A 17,565-nucleotide genomic window follows, 5' to 3' on the forward strand; every position below is an offset into this window, starting at 1 on the left:
ATAGAACGATCCTTTTTTTCTAGAAAAAAGCCACTGTCCTCTTTGTTACCCTCTAACATTTCCCCTTCACCACCAGCACAGCCACATCGTGGCTCTGCAAAGAAGCACTATGCTTCTTCTTCACGCAACCCAAATCCTTACCCGTCCAAGCATCAATAACGTGGTACGCGTCATGGCCCTTCAGCTCAGGGACTTCCTTCCACACCGCAGTACGAGTAGAAGTCCCACTCTCAGAGTTGAACATAAGAACCAATGTACCCTCAAGCGTAGATGAAGCACCAGACCAATACTCCGCAGGATGAGCAGGGTCGAACGTCCAGTCAGGGTTATACCCCCATTTATAAGGACGAGCTGGACTTCCAACAATAGGATCCTGGTGGAAGTCAAGCAGATACTTGTTTTTCAGAATAGCCAGATGCTCATCACTGATCGAGTCAAGCTAAATGTAAATTAGCATACATCGGCATGTGAAGAAACACCAGAATAGTACATACCGCAGTTCCAATAATAAGCGGAGACTTCATAACCGCCCAAAGGGCAAAATGAGCCTTATTCTCCGCAAGAGTAAGTTTACCATTCCCAACCTCCAACATATCCGGGTCTGGATGACCCCAAAAATTGACGTAGTTCATAAGGAAGCTATTCTCATTTGCAATCTCAGAAATACGATCCCAGTCCGCTAAATCCAAGTCAAGAGTCAGTGAACCTGAACATCCAAGGTAATCATGAGAATAAAACATACCGGTAATATCACCAGACATCCGCCACGAATTCCCGGTCTTATTTCCCCAGGAATTAACATCCGCTTGGCCCCAATCACAAAGTGAATAAAAGATCGTCCGGTCAACGTTCAGCAGTGCATCACGCATAGCCACGTAGCGAGTGTACGTCTTGGACTGCGTCCAGTCGTATCCCTCCGGCGCGGGATCATGGAGATCGGGGCAGGTGCCATTTGGGTAATTGCCATCGCCGTCGGGGACACAATATGTGTAAGTGTCTTTCCAGCTTGAGGGGACACCACAGTTGTCGTATTTGAGGTCTGCTACCTTAGAATTTGATTTTTTTTTGAGGCAGGGGGAGTAAGTAGACTTACAGTCAATTCCCCATTCCGCGAAGGATTGTGCATCGACGGTCTCATAGCCTAGACTAGCTGGATAACCAGCACAAGTAGTTTCGCCCGCACCTGACAAGGGTCAGAACCAGTCTGTTAATCCTCTTAACGGGATATAGACTTACTACTGTAAATTCCAATCTTTAGCCCCAGATCATGAACCTGGTCTGCAAGACCAGAGATACCATCTGGGAACTTGGATGGGTCAGGAATAATACGTTGGTCAGTTGTGTTTCGTGCATCTTTGATACTCCAGCAGTCATCGACTAGACGCAGTTAGCACAAACTCATAATTTAACCAAGGTATGCATGACATACTATTCACATATTCATATCCCCGATCCTTTAAGCCCAGATTAACTATCTCATTCGCAGCCGTGAGGATTTTAGTCGAATCGATATCACAACCAAATGCATTCCACGAGTTCCAGCCTAGGGCTGGGAGTTTACCCTGTTTTGAATTAGTAAACATTCTGAATATAATGGGAGAAAAGGGACATACAACACCATCCTTCCTAACGAGAGCATTTGCTGATGGAAGCAAAGGCAGCGCAATAGCGAGAGACAAGGATCCTAGCATCACGAAGTCAACCTAGAGTATCGTTCTCATTCTGTATCACGAACATTGATAACCTGCAGAGCTTTATACCCCGGTCTCGTGCGGGGAATGTTCGATGCGACCCCGGATAAATTGGGATACTTCACGGAGTTCCTGTATACCGCACGGAAGTTCCTGTATACCGCACGGAAGTTCCTGTATACCACACGGAGTTCCTGAACAGGGGGCTGCAGTGTCGATCTTTATGGCCCGCTGGTTGCGTGTGCCGGCCAATGAGTAATTCATATACTCTCAGAGGGGGTCGGAGGTGGTCGGAGCTGGAACAAAAGGGGAAGTGGAAGGCTTATTCGGTGAACAATGGCCCGATTGTTGCATCCAGAGTAACATGGGGCAGTCGGACGCTCGGATCGCTTGGCCGGAGAAGCTTCGGTCTTCGATGCAGATCAGAGCTGCTTAGGGGTATAGGGTTGAAGAGGATACTACATTGTGAAAAAGGAAAAGCCCTTTTAAGTCTAACCATCATGATACATGTCTATCGTGAAATCATTAGTCGTACAGTATACAGCGCGCCATGCTGCCCAAATGCATATAAAAAAGTGAGAATCACCCGACAAAAAAAGAGAGAGAGGCGGCTATTGAGCCTTGGAGCCCAGGATCAAGGCACGGGCCTGGCGGGGATCGGTCCCAAGGACAGTAATGAGATACTCGATGCTAGCCTCTGAAGCCAGGCGGCGCTTCTCGTCCTGGAACTCCTGGTTGCACAGATCCCACGTCGCGGCCCGTTCCTGAGACTTGACTGTTTTGACGCGAATCTTGAACGCCGCACTGACCGGCCGGTGATCGGAGGCTCGGACTTCGTGTCTGCGGTAATCGAGTTGCTTGACGCGGCCAAGGCCACGGTAGAGAACGCGGTCGCACCAGGCGGGGAGCGTTTCTTTTCGCTGGTGTCATACTCGTCCGTGCCGACGTCGTATTTATAGGTCGGCGCGAAGGTGATGGGTGACTCAGTGAAGCTGCGAAGTCGGAACCCGGGGTTCTTCCGCCGGGAGGCCAGTAGTTGGTCTCGATCTAGAAGTTTGGCGAGGTTGTTCTGGCGAATGGCGTCGATGATCACATTGCGAGGGATTGAATCAATTCGGTAGTTCAGGTCACCATTCAGAATGCAGATTTCGTGGTCCATGATCATTGAGCCGTCACCACCACTGGCGAACTGATCTGTCCGCGCTGTGGAATTGCTCTCTGCAGGTAAGGATTCTGCTTCCAAGATCGCCGCGATATCGTTGTTTCGGTGTGCAGTCTGGGTCTGCCCAGCTGCCAAGTGACAATTCACAAAGCACATCGAGCTGTCATCTAGGACAAAACGGAATACAAGGGCACCCTGATAGAATTAGACAACAGCAATAGACAGACGAACGGGGGCACAAACCTTGTTCCCATGCAATCCGCCCATTCCCCGCTTAATCTCTGAAGCACTGATGTTTTTGATATTGTGGCGTTCCTTGTGCTTGACGAAAACGCAAGTAAACAGTCCCACCATGTTCGCGGTGTGCAAAAGAACATAGGATTCCTCGAGAGGCATACACTCGTGAAGAGAGCGAGTGAGATGGTCGATCCATACTCGATATTGACGACTCATATGTTCCTTCTCACCGTTCTCCTTCTTCTTGCTTCCAAGGAGCAAGCTCTCTGCAGTCATATCAGTAACTGTCCACATATCAATAGATCAGGGAAACATACTAGCTGTGATCTTCTTGTTCTCAAGATCAACCAACTCTTGGAAACCAAAGATGAGAATTTCCGGGGGATCTTCCGGCGTGACGGCATTCCGGATGAAATCCGACGTCTTCACGCTCCCGGGGGTAACAGCGCCTGCGTTCCAAGTCAAGACGGTAGCCTTAATTTCTCGGAAACTGCAGTACTCTACGTCCCTCTTCTGCATCCGTGTATCTATTGTATGTTAGTAAAGCCAAATAACCAGCAAAAAGTAAACTTACCTAGCCAATCGTCCTCCAACATACCATCCCAAAGACGAATGCAATTATCAGTGCCAAGCGAAGTAACCTGTAAGCGGTTCATCGTCCAAACACTGCTTGTATCCAACACAAAGCCGGAGACAGGACTATCGTGGGCGCGCCAGTCTTTCTTCACCGTCCATGGGTTGGTGGAAACATCGTAAACGTAGATCATGCCGGTCTTATAGGCAGCCCAAAGGTAGTCTCCCACAAATCCAAGACAATTGATCTTGTAAACACTAACGTTGACCACTGCCAAGCAGGTATAATCGGTGGAGGAGTAGACAGTGACCTTTCCATCTGCATGTCCCAGATATACTCGACCCCCTTCTCGCGTAGTATAGGTGCCGGAAGTTACATCGCCTGAATGCTGGAGACCAAGAGGCCGCTTGAAGACCTTGAAGGAGGCGTCTTCGCGGGCGTTCGGGCGATATATATGGACATCTTTTCCAGCTGCTAGCCACAGCTTGTCATCCACGACCATGGAGAACGTGTGGCCTCGTGCTACGCGTTCATGGGCGCTATGGTAGCTGTACTGTAGATTGGGTTGACCGGTCTCGTCTGGCATCCAGACTAGCAGCCGACCTTCATCGTCGAAGGTCCACATTTCTTTCTTGTGTCGTAGTATCTGAATCACCTCTCGCCTGGAGGGGTACGAGCGGGTTGCCACAATAGATTGGCTCGGGATGTCGACTTCGTGAAGATCTCCAGCACTGGTGCCGAGCCAGATACGCTGACCTTCATCTTCTAATCCTTTGCCTGGCTTGAAAGCAAGCGACAAGCTTTTCACAGTTTCACCATGGCTAAGGCTCATCACTTGTTCTCCCGTGGTAAGGTCCCAAACTCGAGTCAGATACCCAGTGGTACACACATACTTGCCGCACACAGCTAACAAGCGGGTGTCATACTTCGTGAAGATCTCCCTCGGTCCAGATTTAAGACGAGGGGGTCGGCGGTTGGCGTTAGAAGCGTCAGGGTAGTCCGTACGAGAGATGGCAGCTTCTTCAGGCTGTTCTTCTTCTTCTGTGTCCGTTCGGGGTATACGCCGCTCCGGGACTGATGAGGAAACTGGTTCACGGTGGAAAGATGGCTGCCGCTGAATTGGTTGCGGGGTTGACGCTTCAGACTGGCGCGGGTAAGTGGGTGCAGACTTGGCAATTGGTGTCGTCTGTGCAGGGCTCTTTACACGCTGAGGAGGCTCCCACGGAGGAGAGAATCCACTCCGGCGTGGAGTTTCAGAGGGCCGGGGAGGAAGGCCTGGACGATCGTAAGGGCTATCGCTGGCTCGTAACCGTTGCGCTGAAAGAGGGGGAGCAGTAGAAGCAGAAGTGGGGTGTTGCGCAGGAGCAGATGGAATTTGAACCATCAAAGGTTTAGTTGCCCGTGAAGGTTCTGGAGCAGGGCGAGCCCTTGAGAAACCTAACTCTCTGGCATCATGTCTTGCATTGAAACTTGGACCAGGTGATCGGTCATCAAAGGAACGTCGACCCGGGGGTTCTGTTGTTGGCCGAGCCGGTGCCGGTCTGGAGTTTATTTTTCCCGTAGATACCGGCTTGGTCATAGGCTTCTCTGGGCTGCTCGGAGGAGTGCTGAAAGGTGACACACTTAGATCAGGAGAGGCTCGCTCAGGCTGAGGAGCCAAGGTACTGGTATCCGCATGAGAAGAGTTAGGGTGAGAGAACATGGCTGGCTTCGCAGGGATCTTCGGTTTAGATGCTCGGTTGGCTGGCGGTGGCAGCGAGCTGCTTTTCAATTTCCGTTCCGCACCGCTTTCATTTCCATTGACGGCTAGAGAGCTAGGCGATAAATGAGGAATTGAATCTCTTCCAGTAACAGACGATCCGAACTTTGGCGCCGGAGAGAGTGGCCGGGGAGGCGCGGGGGAAACAGACACTGATTCCCGCGGGCGATGTCCAGGACTCCTAGCCTTGCGAGTTTCCTGTTGCGACCAACAGTCCTCGTGATCTTGTCCGCGCGGCGGCGATTGGGGCGAATGAACCGCCAGCGTCGGCGGAAGTTGTGGCGACGAGCGTTGGAGATTCATAGAGATGGGCCTGCCATATCGTCTTCCAGAGAACTCACGATCCCGTGACCCCTCGCCGTTCAACTGCTGGTGCTGCTCCGATCGCTCATCGGTCTGGTTCCATGGCGAATGTGGCCGGGGCAAGTCGAGAGAGGCACGGCTAGAGGATCGTACCTCGTCGCCAGCTTCGGGTGTCAGGAACTGGGTTGCGGAGACGCGCGGGCTCGCGGCCGCAGCAGAGGGAGCTCTGCGATGAGCTAGATTCTCGAAATGAGACAGCAACGAGGAGACGGGTCTCTGTGGCTGCGTTTAAGTTAGTGCATTGTGTGCCACGAGACAGTTATGTATGCATACAGTGGGGGGACCATCACTGTCTGGCTGTTTTCCTGTGCCCGCCATGGCCATTATCGGGAATAGTTCGCCGTGACCAGCTGAAGTGGTCGATCATAGGCTTATGGAAATTGCCCTGGAGGTTGACTTGTGCCACGGCAGAAGTAGTTGGGAAGCTGAGGCAACAGGGATGCCGTGGGGTTCGGGGGTAAACCGGCGGCAACAAGCAGCAAAATGTAAGCGGCGCAAAGGCCGAACAAGAAACTAAGCTCAACAAAGAGACCTGAATGTACTGCTTCGAAGGAGGGAAAAGGTGAAAAAGGTGAGAGTCGAAATGGAGTGGCGGGGAGGAAAGTGGAGGGAATCACGGGAGTTGGCGATCACTTGTGCCTGGCGTTCTCGACATCTTCATGTCACTTAGGTACGCACTTCAGAGTCCGCCATGTGGTAAGTCAAGTCATCTCTTGGATGTATAGATTTCTTCATTCTCCTGGAGATCGCCCTGGACAAAATTCCCTGCTAACATGCACCCCGCTTTACAGTAAACACATTCTGAACGCCCAAGTGGCCATCCGCTCGCACTGCTGTATGCCCAGTTCGACCTCAAACCCGTTCACAGAGATCTGACCGAAGATATCCAGGCCGGAAATGGTTTGACTGCGCCGAATGCCACGCCGAGAGCGAGTCGCACATGCTCCAGAAGAGCGCCGAGATGGTACGCCCCTGTTCCGATATGCGCGTGATTCGCCATCTGACGATGGAATGATAGATCTTTGCATGCAAGAAGTGCAAGAAGTGTTTTCGCAAGGACGCGGCCGAGTTTGACGAGAGGTATGTAATGGACCGAAGCAGCCAAAGCAAGTGACAGCAAGCTAATTATACGCCTTTCTTAGCGACGAGTACTGCCCTCACTGTGATAACCACTTCGTCATTGAGGCCGTGGAACCAAAGCCTTCACTCCATGTTGAGGGTGAAGATGCCCGTATGGACAACCGGTATGTTGAACACACAATATTTCAATGCGCATAGTCTGACCATAACCAGTATGCTCAAGGATGAACGTGTTGCCCGAGACGAAGAGCGTTCTCTCTTCAACCTTCGCGACGTGTCGGATCGCATGGGTTAAGCAGTGCATAGGAAAGAACGTAGGGGGCGTTAGAATTTCATGATGTTGACGATTTGATTACTGTTTGATAGTTGATAGAAGGTGATTTACAGAGCATCAATACCCGGTGTACAATATGAAGAGCAGATGTTTTTAAAACTTCATGATTTTGGATTCTCGTCAAGGAAGAGACCAACGCTATTGTAAATTGAAACACATCATCCAGGCACCCCGCGGGCTATGAATGCTCCAAGTACACTTAATCGGCCGACTCGCCGGCACCTGGCCGGGTCAGAATAGCTGCTGTGGTGGTCCCTGTCCGGCTCTTCTTCTTGGCCGCCTCCTCCTGCTTCTCGGTCTCGATGCTCTTCACGTACGACTCGATCTGGTCATCGGGCAGCATCTCGAGACGCTTGCCAGGTGCCATGATGGCGACCTCGATGTTCTTAGCACCCGTCTGCACAACCTCAAGCAGGGACTTGATGGTCAGCTGGATTGTCTGCTCGCGGTCCATGTCCTCCTGGTGGTTGCGCTCAAGGAATTCGCGAACAGTCTTGCTGGAACGACCGATAGCGTTGGCTTTCCTATAATGAGGAAGCATGTTAGTACTGATCTAGTAACACAATAGGCCCGGGATATACCTACCAGGCCGAGTAGATGCCGGACGGCTCGGTCTGGTACAACCGCGGCGTGCCGTCATTCTTGTCGAAACCAACCACAAGCGTACTGATACCAAAGGGACGAACGCCACCACTCTGCGTGTATCTCTGTTGGACACTGGCGATATACTTCGTAATATATTCGATGCTGGCGGGGTCCTCAACAGTCAGACGGTGGGACTGGGCCTCTAGGCGGGCCTTGTCGATGAGGATACGGGCGTCGGCATTCAGTCCAGCAAAGGCGAGACAGGCGTGGTCATCGACCAGGGCGATCTTGGAAGGGGTAATACGGGTATCTTGGAGCTTGAGGGCGGAACGCTTTTCGCAACCGAGAACGACAATGTCCTTGCCTTTGACACCGACAGCGCAAGTTCCTAGTATCATCTATCATCAGCGAATGCACGCACTTATGAATCCCTCTACCGCAGGCGCAGGTAATGGACGAGTAAAAGCGGCTGGGGGAGCAGATAACAGCGGTCTCACCTCGTTTCACTGCCTCCATGGCATATTCAACCTGGAAGACGTGCCCATCGGGACTGGCTGGGGGTTAGAAATAAACTCTGGAGCTGGAGTGCTGTTCAAAGGCATCATACCTGAATACTGCGATGGGTTAGCATCATGCAGCTATGCTCGGGGTCAGGAGCAAAGGGAGCTGGCCGTGGGGAGCTAGCTGACTTACCTGAGAGAGCTCTGTCGTATCCGGACATTGTGAACCAAGGACGACAGATGACAGGGAGATAGAAAAGGTGTTTCAAAAAAAGGACCGAGGGGATCAAGAGAAAGCAATGCAGTGGGCGTTAAGCAGTTGAGGTCAATTGGGATGGAGCAATGACGGGTTCCGGGCGGTGGACGCGAAAGCCTGCGGTTGCCTTCGGTACTTCACTCCACTATGGACACTTCATACTAAGTCCATGTACCTTTTGTACTCAGTCTTACCAACGAGCTTAGACAATAGATGCTATACATGGCTATTCCCAGGAATAAACTTTGGTATATCAGATAAACCAGTACCACCTACAGCTCTAAGCAGATCCCCATCCCGAATAAATATAGTCCATGAATCTATCTAAAGACAATTACAGAGAATACTAAAGCCGCTCAGACAAGTACAAATCCCCAATATGGACATCCAAAACAATCTTTTTTGCATTCACAGTGCTTCGATGGCCCCCGAAGAGATCCTCGATTCGATGCCGGCGTCAAGCTCAAAGTAAATCCCCAACACCCCAAACGGAGTCCAAGTATATCCCACCCAGATCAAGACCGTGAATTCTCCGACGCTTCCCATGACCAAATGAGTGCAGAAAGGGACGCACAAAATCTCTAAAATGCAATGCCAGAGCGACATAAGGCGCACAAGAAAGGGACAGGGGAACAAAAATACACCCTCCCCAAGAGATAAAAACAAAAGCGCAAGATGGAATCAAATATGGGGAAACAGCTCCACGACCAAGATAAAGAAAAACCAGAACCAGAACCAGAAAAAGCATCAACAACAGGACGGCGAGGCGAGAAAAGAAATTCGACTTGAACACGCTACCCGCCTGCTCCATCCAACCCGATGCACCGAACCGCAGAATCCCTTATACAAAATGCGTATCAACCGAATATCAACCAACGCATGAACCTGCCACAATGCAGGGTTGCAATATGGACAACATAAGTGTGAGCGCCCAGTCTTAGGCGTGAGTAGGTACAGCTCTACCCGATTTAAGCGGGCGACTTGTTGGCACCAGCGCCATTGCGGCGAGAGTGAGGATCTTCAGAAACAGTCAGACCACCAAGGCCGCTCGACAAGAAGGCGAAGGGGTCGCTGGATCCGTCGGAGCCGTAGAAGGCACCGTTTGAAGCACTGGTGGAGGGCACACCGTGGTCTGCGCCAGTGAAGGCGGCCTGGGTGGCCGGGTTGGCGAAAGAAGCGGCCGAGTGTGAGGTGCTAGAAGAGCCGTAACCCGAGTTCATCTGGCCCATAGGGGGATAGGCACCAGGGGTGTTGCCTAGACCGCCAGAGGGCAGGGCGTAGTTGTTGGGCGGGCCGCCGAACTGCTGGCTGAAGCCACCGAAGCCTCCGGCGGTGGAGGCGAAAGGAGCAGGAGCCGGAGTGCTAGTCATCGAGTTGGGACCCATGTTGAACTGCGATGGAGGATCCATCGGAGATGGGAACGCTGAGTCGGCCACAACCGCAGCACCGGAGCGAGGAGCCCCGCAGCGCAGACAGTTGATGTTCTTCGCAAAGTTATGGTAACCACAACCCTCGGAACCGCACTTCCAGTCACCAGCACGGAAGGGGACAACACCTCCGTTGCCACCCATACCACGCGAGTGACCCATACCGTGACCACCGTGGCCCATGTGAGGAGGCATCATCGATGGCGGGCCGTAGCCATAGTTGTTGTAGTTCATTGGGTCGGGAGCGGCCGCCATAGCGGGGAACGAGCAACGGAAGCATGCAGTACGGCGCTGGAAGTTGGAGAAGCCGCAGGACGGGCAAGTCCAATCACCAGGACGGGGGCGGTTCTTGGAGGGCGGGAAGGGAGTGAGAATCTCGGCGGCGCGGTCCAGAACCCGACTGGATGAGGGAGAAACCTCAATGGCCTTCTCGTTGAGTGCCCGGCCGTTCATACACAGGCTTTCGGCAGCCTAAGGAATTGTTAGCAGAAAAGAATAAAAAAGCGAGATAAAGACACGAGGATATCAGCGAGGGTAAAGGGAGATCCTATGTCCTAGTAAAACTCACCTCCTCGTGAGACGAGAAGACGGCAAAGCCAGTGCCAGTAGGCTTGTGCTGATCGGGTGTGCGCAGGGTCCAGAAAGCGATGGGACGACCACCGAACTGAGTGAACCAGCTCTCCAACTCCGACTGGGTGGTATCGTGGGGCAGGCCACTGAGATGCAGGACCTTACTCCGCTCTGCCAAAAAGGCCCGGACATCGGCATGGGCATCCATGGGGCGAGTCAGGATCTCGGGGTGTTCTTGCGGCGGCTGCGACTTGCGGATGAGACCCCGAAGCACACGGGCAAGAGTAATGGATTCCTCCATCGCACGGCGCGGCGAAGCGGGGGCCAGAGCTTGCAAATGGAAGGGCAGGTTGTGCTTGATCGGGGCGGACGACTGGACGGGCTCAACCTCGAGGGCAGCGCAGATATTGGAAAGCGAGCTGGGACCGAAAGGCAGCGACTCGGGGTGGTGGGTCTGCCAGCGCTGATATTCGGCGCGCAAGTCGAAAGTGCGGGAGTGCTGCAGGTATGCGGGCAGCACGACGGCCTTGTCGCGGGCCTCGCGGGGCAGCTGCACCCGCAGATCCCACGAGTCCAACGTCACAAAGGCAAACTCCAACTGTTTATTGGTGAGGTGCTCCTTGGCAAAGGTGTCGAATCGAGTGATGGCATCCCGGAAAGTACCTGCGGAGCGGACGTGTTCCCATGTCAAGGTGGTCAAACTCGCTTCAACGATTGTCAGCCACTAATCCTAGCAAAACCCAATACATCCTAAGGTTGGTCCAAGGCGAGCTTACTGCAAAGCGGGGTGATCGGAGTGTTGACTGGTTTGACAAGAACGCTTTCACGGTGCAGCTAAACAAATAGGAAAGAGTGTCAGCCTTTGGGTTCAGCCCGAGGCGAGAGTGTGTATGTTGGGTAGATGCGTTTTTTGGGGGGGGAGGGGGGCGTACTTCTTCGCATGTCTTGCTGTCCAACAGAATCCATCCCAGCTCAATCACCTCGGCCGAGTCCTTGGTGACATATACGCCATGTTCGTCGCAGGTGGTTGCAACGTGGATGACGATGTAGCGATCCAGCTTGGGGGTTGGTGCTGAAACGGCCGCCATCGCTGACTTGTCGCTCGGTGCCAACGGAGCGGCAGGAGAAGCCCGGGGAAAAGAGAAAAGGTCTCTGCGGGGAAAAGCAGAAGACAAATTCAACACGACCGGAGAGAGTCGTGGAAAGAATAGCAAAAGAGAAAGCCCGGGGGAGAAGAGAAGGGAAAGGGGGGGGGAAAGGAAGAAGAAAAGAGACGTCGAGGTGGAGTTTTAAGAAAATGAAAAGTTTCGGGGCTCACGGGGGTGCGGAGATTACCAGTCAGACAACACCTCATCAACTACAACTATCACTTTCTCTTCTATCGAACCTTCTATTCTCTTCAATTCCCCTGGAAATTGTCTGTTCGGACTGGTCCTGGTGCAACCCCATCCCGGGCACAGATCCCTGCTCCGGTATGAACACGCACGCTCTATAGAAACTGCGGGAGTTACAAGAATATACAGTCCAGGTGGGACCGCGATCTCGAAGCCTGATACATGATTCTACGCATTCCTTCACTGCTGTCAGAGAACATGCGGATCATCACGTGGATGGGGGGTATAGAGCCCCAACGGCGACTAGCTTAAGCCTATAAAAGGAGTATAAAGGGGGCTTAAACTGACAGATTCACACTCAATTGATATGGAAGAAAGGTCCTAGACAATCAATATGGGATAACGTTCTGCGAAACTCAATTCGTCCCAATTTCTCTATTCCCGAGGTTATATATATATATACGGAGTATGCAGGGATGAGACATGGGGAAACCTGTCAGTTTCTCACCTATGTAATACTCCCTCGTTTCTCACTGGAGGACAAAGCCGTCCCAAAAGGTCCAAGATATAGACCAAAGATTTGATCCAATACTACGTTGTTAGGTTGCACCATTCTAGGATCGTTCATACATGAAATAAAATGTAAACAAGGGGCCACTTGAAGAACAGTATAATGGTATTCGAAAACAAAAAACAGACGTTGCATCATGTACAAGAAGTTAAACCACAGCTAAATTATCCTACCAATAGCCTTGCCAACGCCAAAATATGGGAACCAAGATCATTACTCATCGCCCGTCTCCTCCTTGATAACCGTCCCTCGACTGGTGTCATGATCGTCTTCTTCATCCTCTTCCATAATACTGGGCTCGGTAGAGACAATGGGGCGGTTGGCGGCGGCAGATGTAAGACGACTGTCATCTTCACCTTCATCCTCTTCCATGATGCTGGGCTCGACGGACACATGGCGTCGACTGATACCACCAGTGGGTTCCACAGACCGGCGAACACTGGCGGAGCGAACACTGGCGCCGTCGTTTTCGGGGTCTTCAGTGCCTTCTCTAGGTCGAGCACTAGCAGCACGGGAATCCTGTGCAACGGCGAGGATCTTCAGGATAGAATTCTTGGCCTTGGTAAGAGCGTTCCTGCTGGAAGCTTCGCCGGCAAGACCCTCGTCAATGGTCTGATCCAATAGCTCCTTGACCTCAAGAGCAAGCTCATTATTCTCGGGGGCAATTTCAAGACCAGTAGCGCTGCGGATACTAGTTCGGAATTGGTCATCGCCCTCAGGGGCGCGAGAGCCTGCCCGGGAGGGGACTGTAGGCGCAGCAAAGTAAAGCTTGCTGAGGAGGGAGAAGAGAAGCTTGCGTTCCTCGCGGGAGCAGCGGTTAGTCCCAGCACTGACACCAAGGACTCGTTCGAGGATATCCTTGACCAGGGCCAGGTGAACCCATCCACACACGTTGGAGCTCGCAGTACCGCCAGCAAGAATTCTTTCGCCACCGAGACCGACAACGCGACGCTCATCGGTCCATTCAGACAGCATTCCAATGACGCCAGTCATGAGCGCTTTGACCTCACGCTCACCAATGCTTGCATCAATCTCACCGTCACTGTCCTCTTCGGCCTCAAGCGAGTAGTGCTCCTCAGCAGCGTTCATGACAGCACGGATCACTGGTACAGCAACCCGGCGCATGTGCTGTGTGTTGTCCACACGAGAGTGACAATAGACAGGGAAGAAGTAGGCTAAGGACTGGCGAAGTGCTGGGTTTTCGCGAGTGCGTGGGTGGAAGAAGGAAACCACCAATGACAGCAACAGCGTCTCAACAGCATTTTGATTGTGCTCCTGGATTGCTGGTGGGATATTCGGTCCCGATGGTGTGAAAGCATTGGTGAGTAGTAGCTTTGAAAGAGCCGATGCGGCTCCCGACTGCACACTGTTGGGAGAGTTGGCACGTAGAGCTCGGGCGAAGACCTTCAGCAAAGGCTTCTGCATAGGGGGTGGTGTGACTGTCTCGCCGTCGGGCTGGGTGATGGGAGCCAGTAGTGAAGGATGTGTCGTAATCATATCGCAGAGAATTTGCAAAGCGGTGACCTGCAATGCCTCGTGGCCCTTGCTATAGCAATGAATGAAGAGAGTCATGTTTTCTTCGGCCAAGTTCTAAATGGAAATATCCGATGTTAGCACAAGTCTCCTTTCACCGTAATAATAGAGGAAACCGACCTTGTCAAGCAGGCAGCAAAGTCCCAAGCACAACAAACCGCGCTCACGAATAGGAGCTTCATGGCTGCGAACAGCAGGTACCACAAGGTTGTTCAGCATGGTAACCAAGTTCATGCTCTGTTGGAGATTGCCTTGAACATTCTGCAGCATACATTGAGCAATGTACAGACACTTCATGTTAACCACGATCTCGCGAACAATCTTCGCCTTGGCTTCCTCCTTATTGAAAGGTCTTGGTTCCTCTTCTCCCGGAGCCTCGGAGTTCTGACGGCTGCTAGCATCGTCACTGATCTCAGACCGGGCAGACACAAAACTGTCCTCAGTGGTGATAGTATCATGGACTTCAGCAATGGCCTCCAAAACGACGCTGCAGAACTCCGCCTCACCAGCAGCATCAGGTCCGCAGACACATCGAAGAGTTTCGACAACGAGTTTGGTGCTCTCCTCCGGAAGTTCTGGCACAGCCAAAGTTTCCCGCAGTAGGGAGAACATCTTTCGTCGACCAACCTCGTCGCTGTAATCTAAGGTGATGGCAATGTGCAGCAGTTGCTCCACAACAAACTCGTGCTCAACTGCATCCTCATCATTCGCCTCGCCACTATCCTTGGAAACCTTCTTCCGCTCCAGAAGATTTGTGATGTACTTGCCCAGGAAATAAGCCATAGCGGTGACCTCAGGCATTTTGTCATCTGCGAGACTCTCATACTTGCCTTCATTCTCCACACGGCAGAAGTCATTGAAAGATCGAAGCAAGAATGCCGATTCGCCGTTCAGGTTCTCCCAAAAAGGCTCGTCAAAGACAACGGCCTCACGGTAGTCCGCGCGACCTTCCCAGAAGCTCCGCATTGCTTCGTGGGCAATTCCACTTTCCATTCCAGAGTTGATGACATCAATTCTCTCCAACAGCTCGAGGAGAGCGTTGATATTAGGCTCAGACCGCTGGCCAGTCGGTCCCTCATTCGGGTCATTGTTGGTACCAGCGCAATCCTCGACCCATCGATCGTAGAACAATTTCCCGGTAGCCTTGCGAACGCTTTCATCACGGTCACGCAGTCCCCAGCGAAGAAGCTTCTCTCGCATAGATAGGGACAGGTGGCGGAAGTCGCCCAGAGTGGGGAGAAGGCGGGAGTAGAGTGCGCGCCTAGTAGGAGCATCGAGATCACGGGCGCGTTCGAGGAGGTAGGGAAGTGTAACGGGTGCGAGGGGAAGGTTGGTGAGCAGGGTCTTCCGAACATCGGCGCTAGTGTCGTTTTGCATGATCTCAATCAGCTTTTCAAGCAGCGCGGTGGAGTTGTCATCGTTTCCATCGTCCTCTCCATCATCTCCTGCCAGGCGGCCCAATCCAAGAACTGCCTGCACACGGACGGATGCCTCCTTATCGCGAATGCGCCTCAATAGGCCCTGCCGGATGGTATGATATAGCTCGTCATCAATGGACTCGAGCGAATTGACAATGTGAGCGAGAATCTGGGTACCGCGGAATCGGACCATCTTGTCTTTGGCACCTAGGATGGGTACCATCAATGCAACGAGGCTGGAAGTTAAGCGGGCAGTTGGGGTTTCGGGGTTCTGTTCCTCGTCGTCGCCAGAGGCGAACATCTCAGTATCTTTCTCCGAGGCATGGCCTAGGAAGGTTCCCAAGAAGCGCAGGATGCGGTCACCAACAGGCTCGGTCTTCTTGATGGTGAGAATACGGAGCATGCAGCGGCCCACCTCCACATTGAACTCTTTCTCGGCGGGTGTTTCCTCGCTAGGAATCAGCGCTTCCTCGAGTTCCTGGTCTTTGTCCTTCTTGCCATTCTTCTTCTGGGCAATACCGCAGCAGATTTCTTGCAGCTTGCGCAAACGAACAACGAGCTTGCGGTGACCGGTTGTGGAGCGCTGAGCGTCCGCGAAAATCAAGCACACATCGCGACGTAGAGTGGGGGTTGATGGCTCTGCGGGTTCTTCGGGGATCGCAAATGATGGAGTTACGGAGCCAGCACGCCCAGATGCAGAGGGCTGTGCAGACGACCGTCGTGTTGTCGCAGATGTCGAACGGGCGGCGACTCTCCCAGGCATGGTGTATGGGTTGAGGGATATCTAGAGGACAAAAAGCATCGCGGGACCAAAGGAGAGAGCGGGCTTGGCGGTAAACAAACAGCCCAAAATGAACGATAACGATAAGCAACACGTGACGCCGAGCATCGGAGCTCGTCATTCCCCGAGATCAGAAGTTCAGAACACTGTTCCTACATTCACCACAGGATGTTTCGTCAAAGTGTGAGGCGATTCGCCACTACAGCAGTGCGCGCTGCTACAGAGGGGTCCACTGCCTACTGTACTAGGGTGTCAACTGCCCAGGGCGTCGTCAATGGATTGACCGAGGGTATGTAAAGGTAATGAGATGTCTAAGACTGGCGCTGACTTGCATAGCAATTGGCAACACCCCCCTTATCCGCTTGAAGAAGCTCTCTGAACAGACCGGTTGCAATGTTCTTGGAAAGGCCGAATTCCAGAACCCCGGCGGTAGCGTGAAGGACCGAGCTGCACTCTTCGTCGTGAAGGATGCGGAGGAAAAGGGTCTACTCCAACCCGGCGGTACAGTGGTCGAGGGAACAGCCGGTAACACCGGGATTGGTCTCGCACACGTTTGTCGGTCTAAGGGCTATAAGCTCGTGATCTACATGCCCAACACCCAGTCACAGGGCAAGATTGACCTGCTGCGCTTGTTGGGTGCAGAGGTGTATCCGGTCCCTGCAGTGGCCTTTGACAACCCCCAGAACTACAACCATCAGGCCCGCCGACACGCTGAATCATTGGATAACGCAGTCTGGACCAACCAGTTCGATAACACTGCCAACCGCCAAGCCCACATCGCAACCACTGGTCCCGAAATCTGGGCGCAGACCGCCGGCAAGATCGACGCCTTCACTTGTGCTACTGGAACTGGCGGCACTCTTGCAGGTATCACGCGCTATTTAAAGGAAGTCAGTGACGGCCGGGTTAAGAGTTTCCTGGCCGATCCCCCTGGCAGTGTCCTGCACAGCTATATCCAGAGCGGCGGCACCCTTATCGACCGCTCTGGTAGCAGTATCACTGAGGGTATTGGTCAGGGCCGTGTCACCGACAACCTCCAGCCCGATATCGGTCTGCTTGATGGCTCGGTAAACATCAGTGACGAGAAGACCATCGAGATGGTCTACCGCTGCCTTGATGAAGAGGGCCTGTACCTCGGTGCCAGTTCTGCTATGAATGTTGTAGCTGCCAAGGAGGTTGCCGAGAAGATGGGCAAGGGCAACACCGTTGTGACCATTCTCTGTGACGGTGCCTACCGGTACGCCGACCGCCTGTTCTCTAACACCTGGCTCGAGAGCAAGAACCTTCGTGGTTCCATTCCTAAGCACTTGGAGAAGTACATTGTGCTGCCTTAGATTGTAAATAGCCTAAATAAAATGTATCCTTTCTCTATATTCAACATGAGTTGTAA

General features: G+C 52.7%; 7 protein-coding genes across 7 annotated transcripts; 2 read left to right on the forward strand and 5 right to left on the reverse strand.

Moving 5' to 3' along the window:
• Positions 1-52: 52 nt before the first annotated feature.
• On the reverse strand, positions 53-1,691 carry N7446_009019 (glycoside hydrolase family 27 protein; the record flags this gene model as incomplete). Its single annotated transcript, XM_058517764.1, has 7 exons — positions 53-439; positions 495-679; positions 743-1,039; positions 1,094-1,183; positions 1,237-1,377; positions 1,430-1,562; positions 1,614-1,691. 7 exons carry the CDS (start codon positions 1,689-1,691, stop codon positions 53-55), a joined length of 1,311 nt encoding a protein of 436 aa, XP_058368552.1.
• A 611-nt stretch (positions 1,692-2,302) lies between these two features.
• Positions 2,303-6,110, reverse strand: N7446_009020 (putative inositol polyphosphate phosphatase; the record flags this gene model as incomplete). The annotated part of the gene is made up of 6 exons (XM_058517765.1): positions 2,303-2,455; positions 2,497-3,048; positions 3,097-3,356; positions 3,408-3,617; positions 3,665-6,008; positions 6,060-6,110. The coding sequence occupies 6 exons, from the start codon at positions 6,108-6,110 to the stop codon at positions 2,303-2,305; spliced, it is 3,570 nt and encodes a 1,189-aa protein (XP_058368553.1).
• A 367-nt stretch (positions 6,111-6,477) lies between these two features.
• Positions 6,478-7,161, forward strand: N7446_009021 (CHY zinc finger protein; the record flags this gene model as incomplete). Its single annotated transcript, XM_058517766.1, has 6 exons — positions 6,478-6,482; positions 6,578-6,621; positions 6,677-6,750; positions 6,805-6,866; positions 6,929-7,030; positions 7,080-7,161. 6 exons carry the CDS (start codon positions 6,478-6,480, stop codon positions 7,159-7,161), a joined length of 369 nt encoding a protein of 122 aa, XP_058368554.1.
• Positions 7,162-7,399: 238 nt separating this feature from the next.
• pre6 (proteasome core particle subunit alpha 4) lies at positions 7,400-8,506 on the reverse strand (the record flags this gene model as incomplete). The annotated part of the gene is made up of 5 exons (XM_058517767.1): positions 7,400-7,724; positions 7,786-8,173; positions 8,223-8,335; positions 8,393-8,399; positions 8,479-8,506. The coding sequence occupies 5 exons, from the start codon at positions 8,504-8,506 to the stop codon at positions 7,400-7,402; spliced, it is 861 nt and encodes a 286-aa protein (XP_058368555.1).
• Positions 8,507-8,816: 310 nt separating this feature from the next.
• Positions 8,817-11,784, reverse strand: N7446_009023 (putative RNA binding protein (Arp)). The gene is made up of 4 exons (XM_058517768.1): positions 11,471-11,784; positions 11,315-11,372; positions 10,537-11,243; positions 8,817-10,439 (listed from the first exon to the last, which is right to left on the reverse strand). Exons 1-4 carry the CDS (start codon positions 11,624-11,626, stop codon positions 9,510-9,512), a joined length of 1,851 nt encoding a protein of 616 aa, XP_058368556.1. The 5' UTR covers positions 11,627-11,784; the 3' UTR covers positions 8,817-9,509.
• An 872-nt stretch (positions 11,785-12,656) lies between these two features.
• On the reverse strand, positions 12,657-16,157 carry N7446_009024 (condensin subunit YCG1; the record flags this gene model as incomplete). The annotated part of the gene is made up of 2 exons (XM_058517769.1): positions 12,657-14,033; positions 14,097-16,157. The coding sequence occupies 2 exons, from the start codon at positions 16,155-16,157 to the stop codon at positions 12,657-12,659; spliced, it is 3,438 nt and encodes a 1,145-aa protein (XP_058368557.1).
• Positions 16,158-16,343: 186 nt separating this feature from the next.
• Positions 16,344-17,509, forward strand: N7446_009025 (cysteine synthase A; the record flags this gene model as incomplete). The annotated part of the gene is made up of 2 exons (XM_058517770.1): positions 16,344-16,464; positions 16,512-17,509. The coding sequence occupies 2 exons, from the start codon at positions 16,344-16,346 to the stop codon at positions 17,507-17,509; spliced, it is 1,119 nt and encodes a 372-aa protein (XP_058368558.1).
• Between the last annotated feature and the right edge of the window lie 56 nt (positions 17,510-17,565).

The sequence above is a fragment of the Penicillium canescens genome (assembly GCF_028828765.1).
Source record: "Penicillium canescens strain IBT 15451 chromosome Unknown utg000006l_segment0_segment0, whole genome shotgun sequence".
Taxonomy (NCBI): Eukaryota; Fungi; Ascomycota; class Eurotiomycetes; order Eurotiales; family Aspergillaceae; genus Penicillium; species Penicillium canescens.

Excerpts from the sequence above, each read along its gene's own strand:
- N7446_009023 (XM_058517768.1), bottom strand. The coding sequence starts at position 11,626 with ATGGCGGCCGTTTCAGCACCAACCCCCAAGCTGGATCGCTACATCGTC. Across the intron at positions 11,244-11,314 it reads TCCGATCACCCCGCTTTGCA|CGAGTTTGACCACCTTGACA; the intron begins GTAAGCTCGCCT and ends CAATCGTTGAAG. Across the intron at positions 10,440-10,536 it reads TCTTCTCGTCTCACGAGGAG|GCTGCCGAAAGCCTGTGTAT; the intron begins GTGAGTTTTACT and ends ACAATTCCTTAG.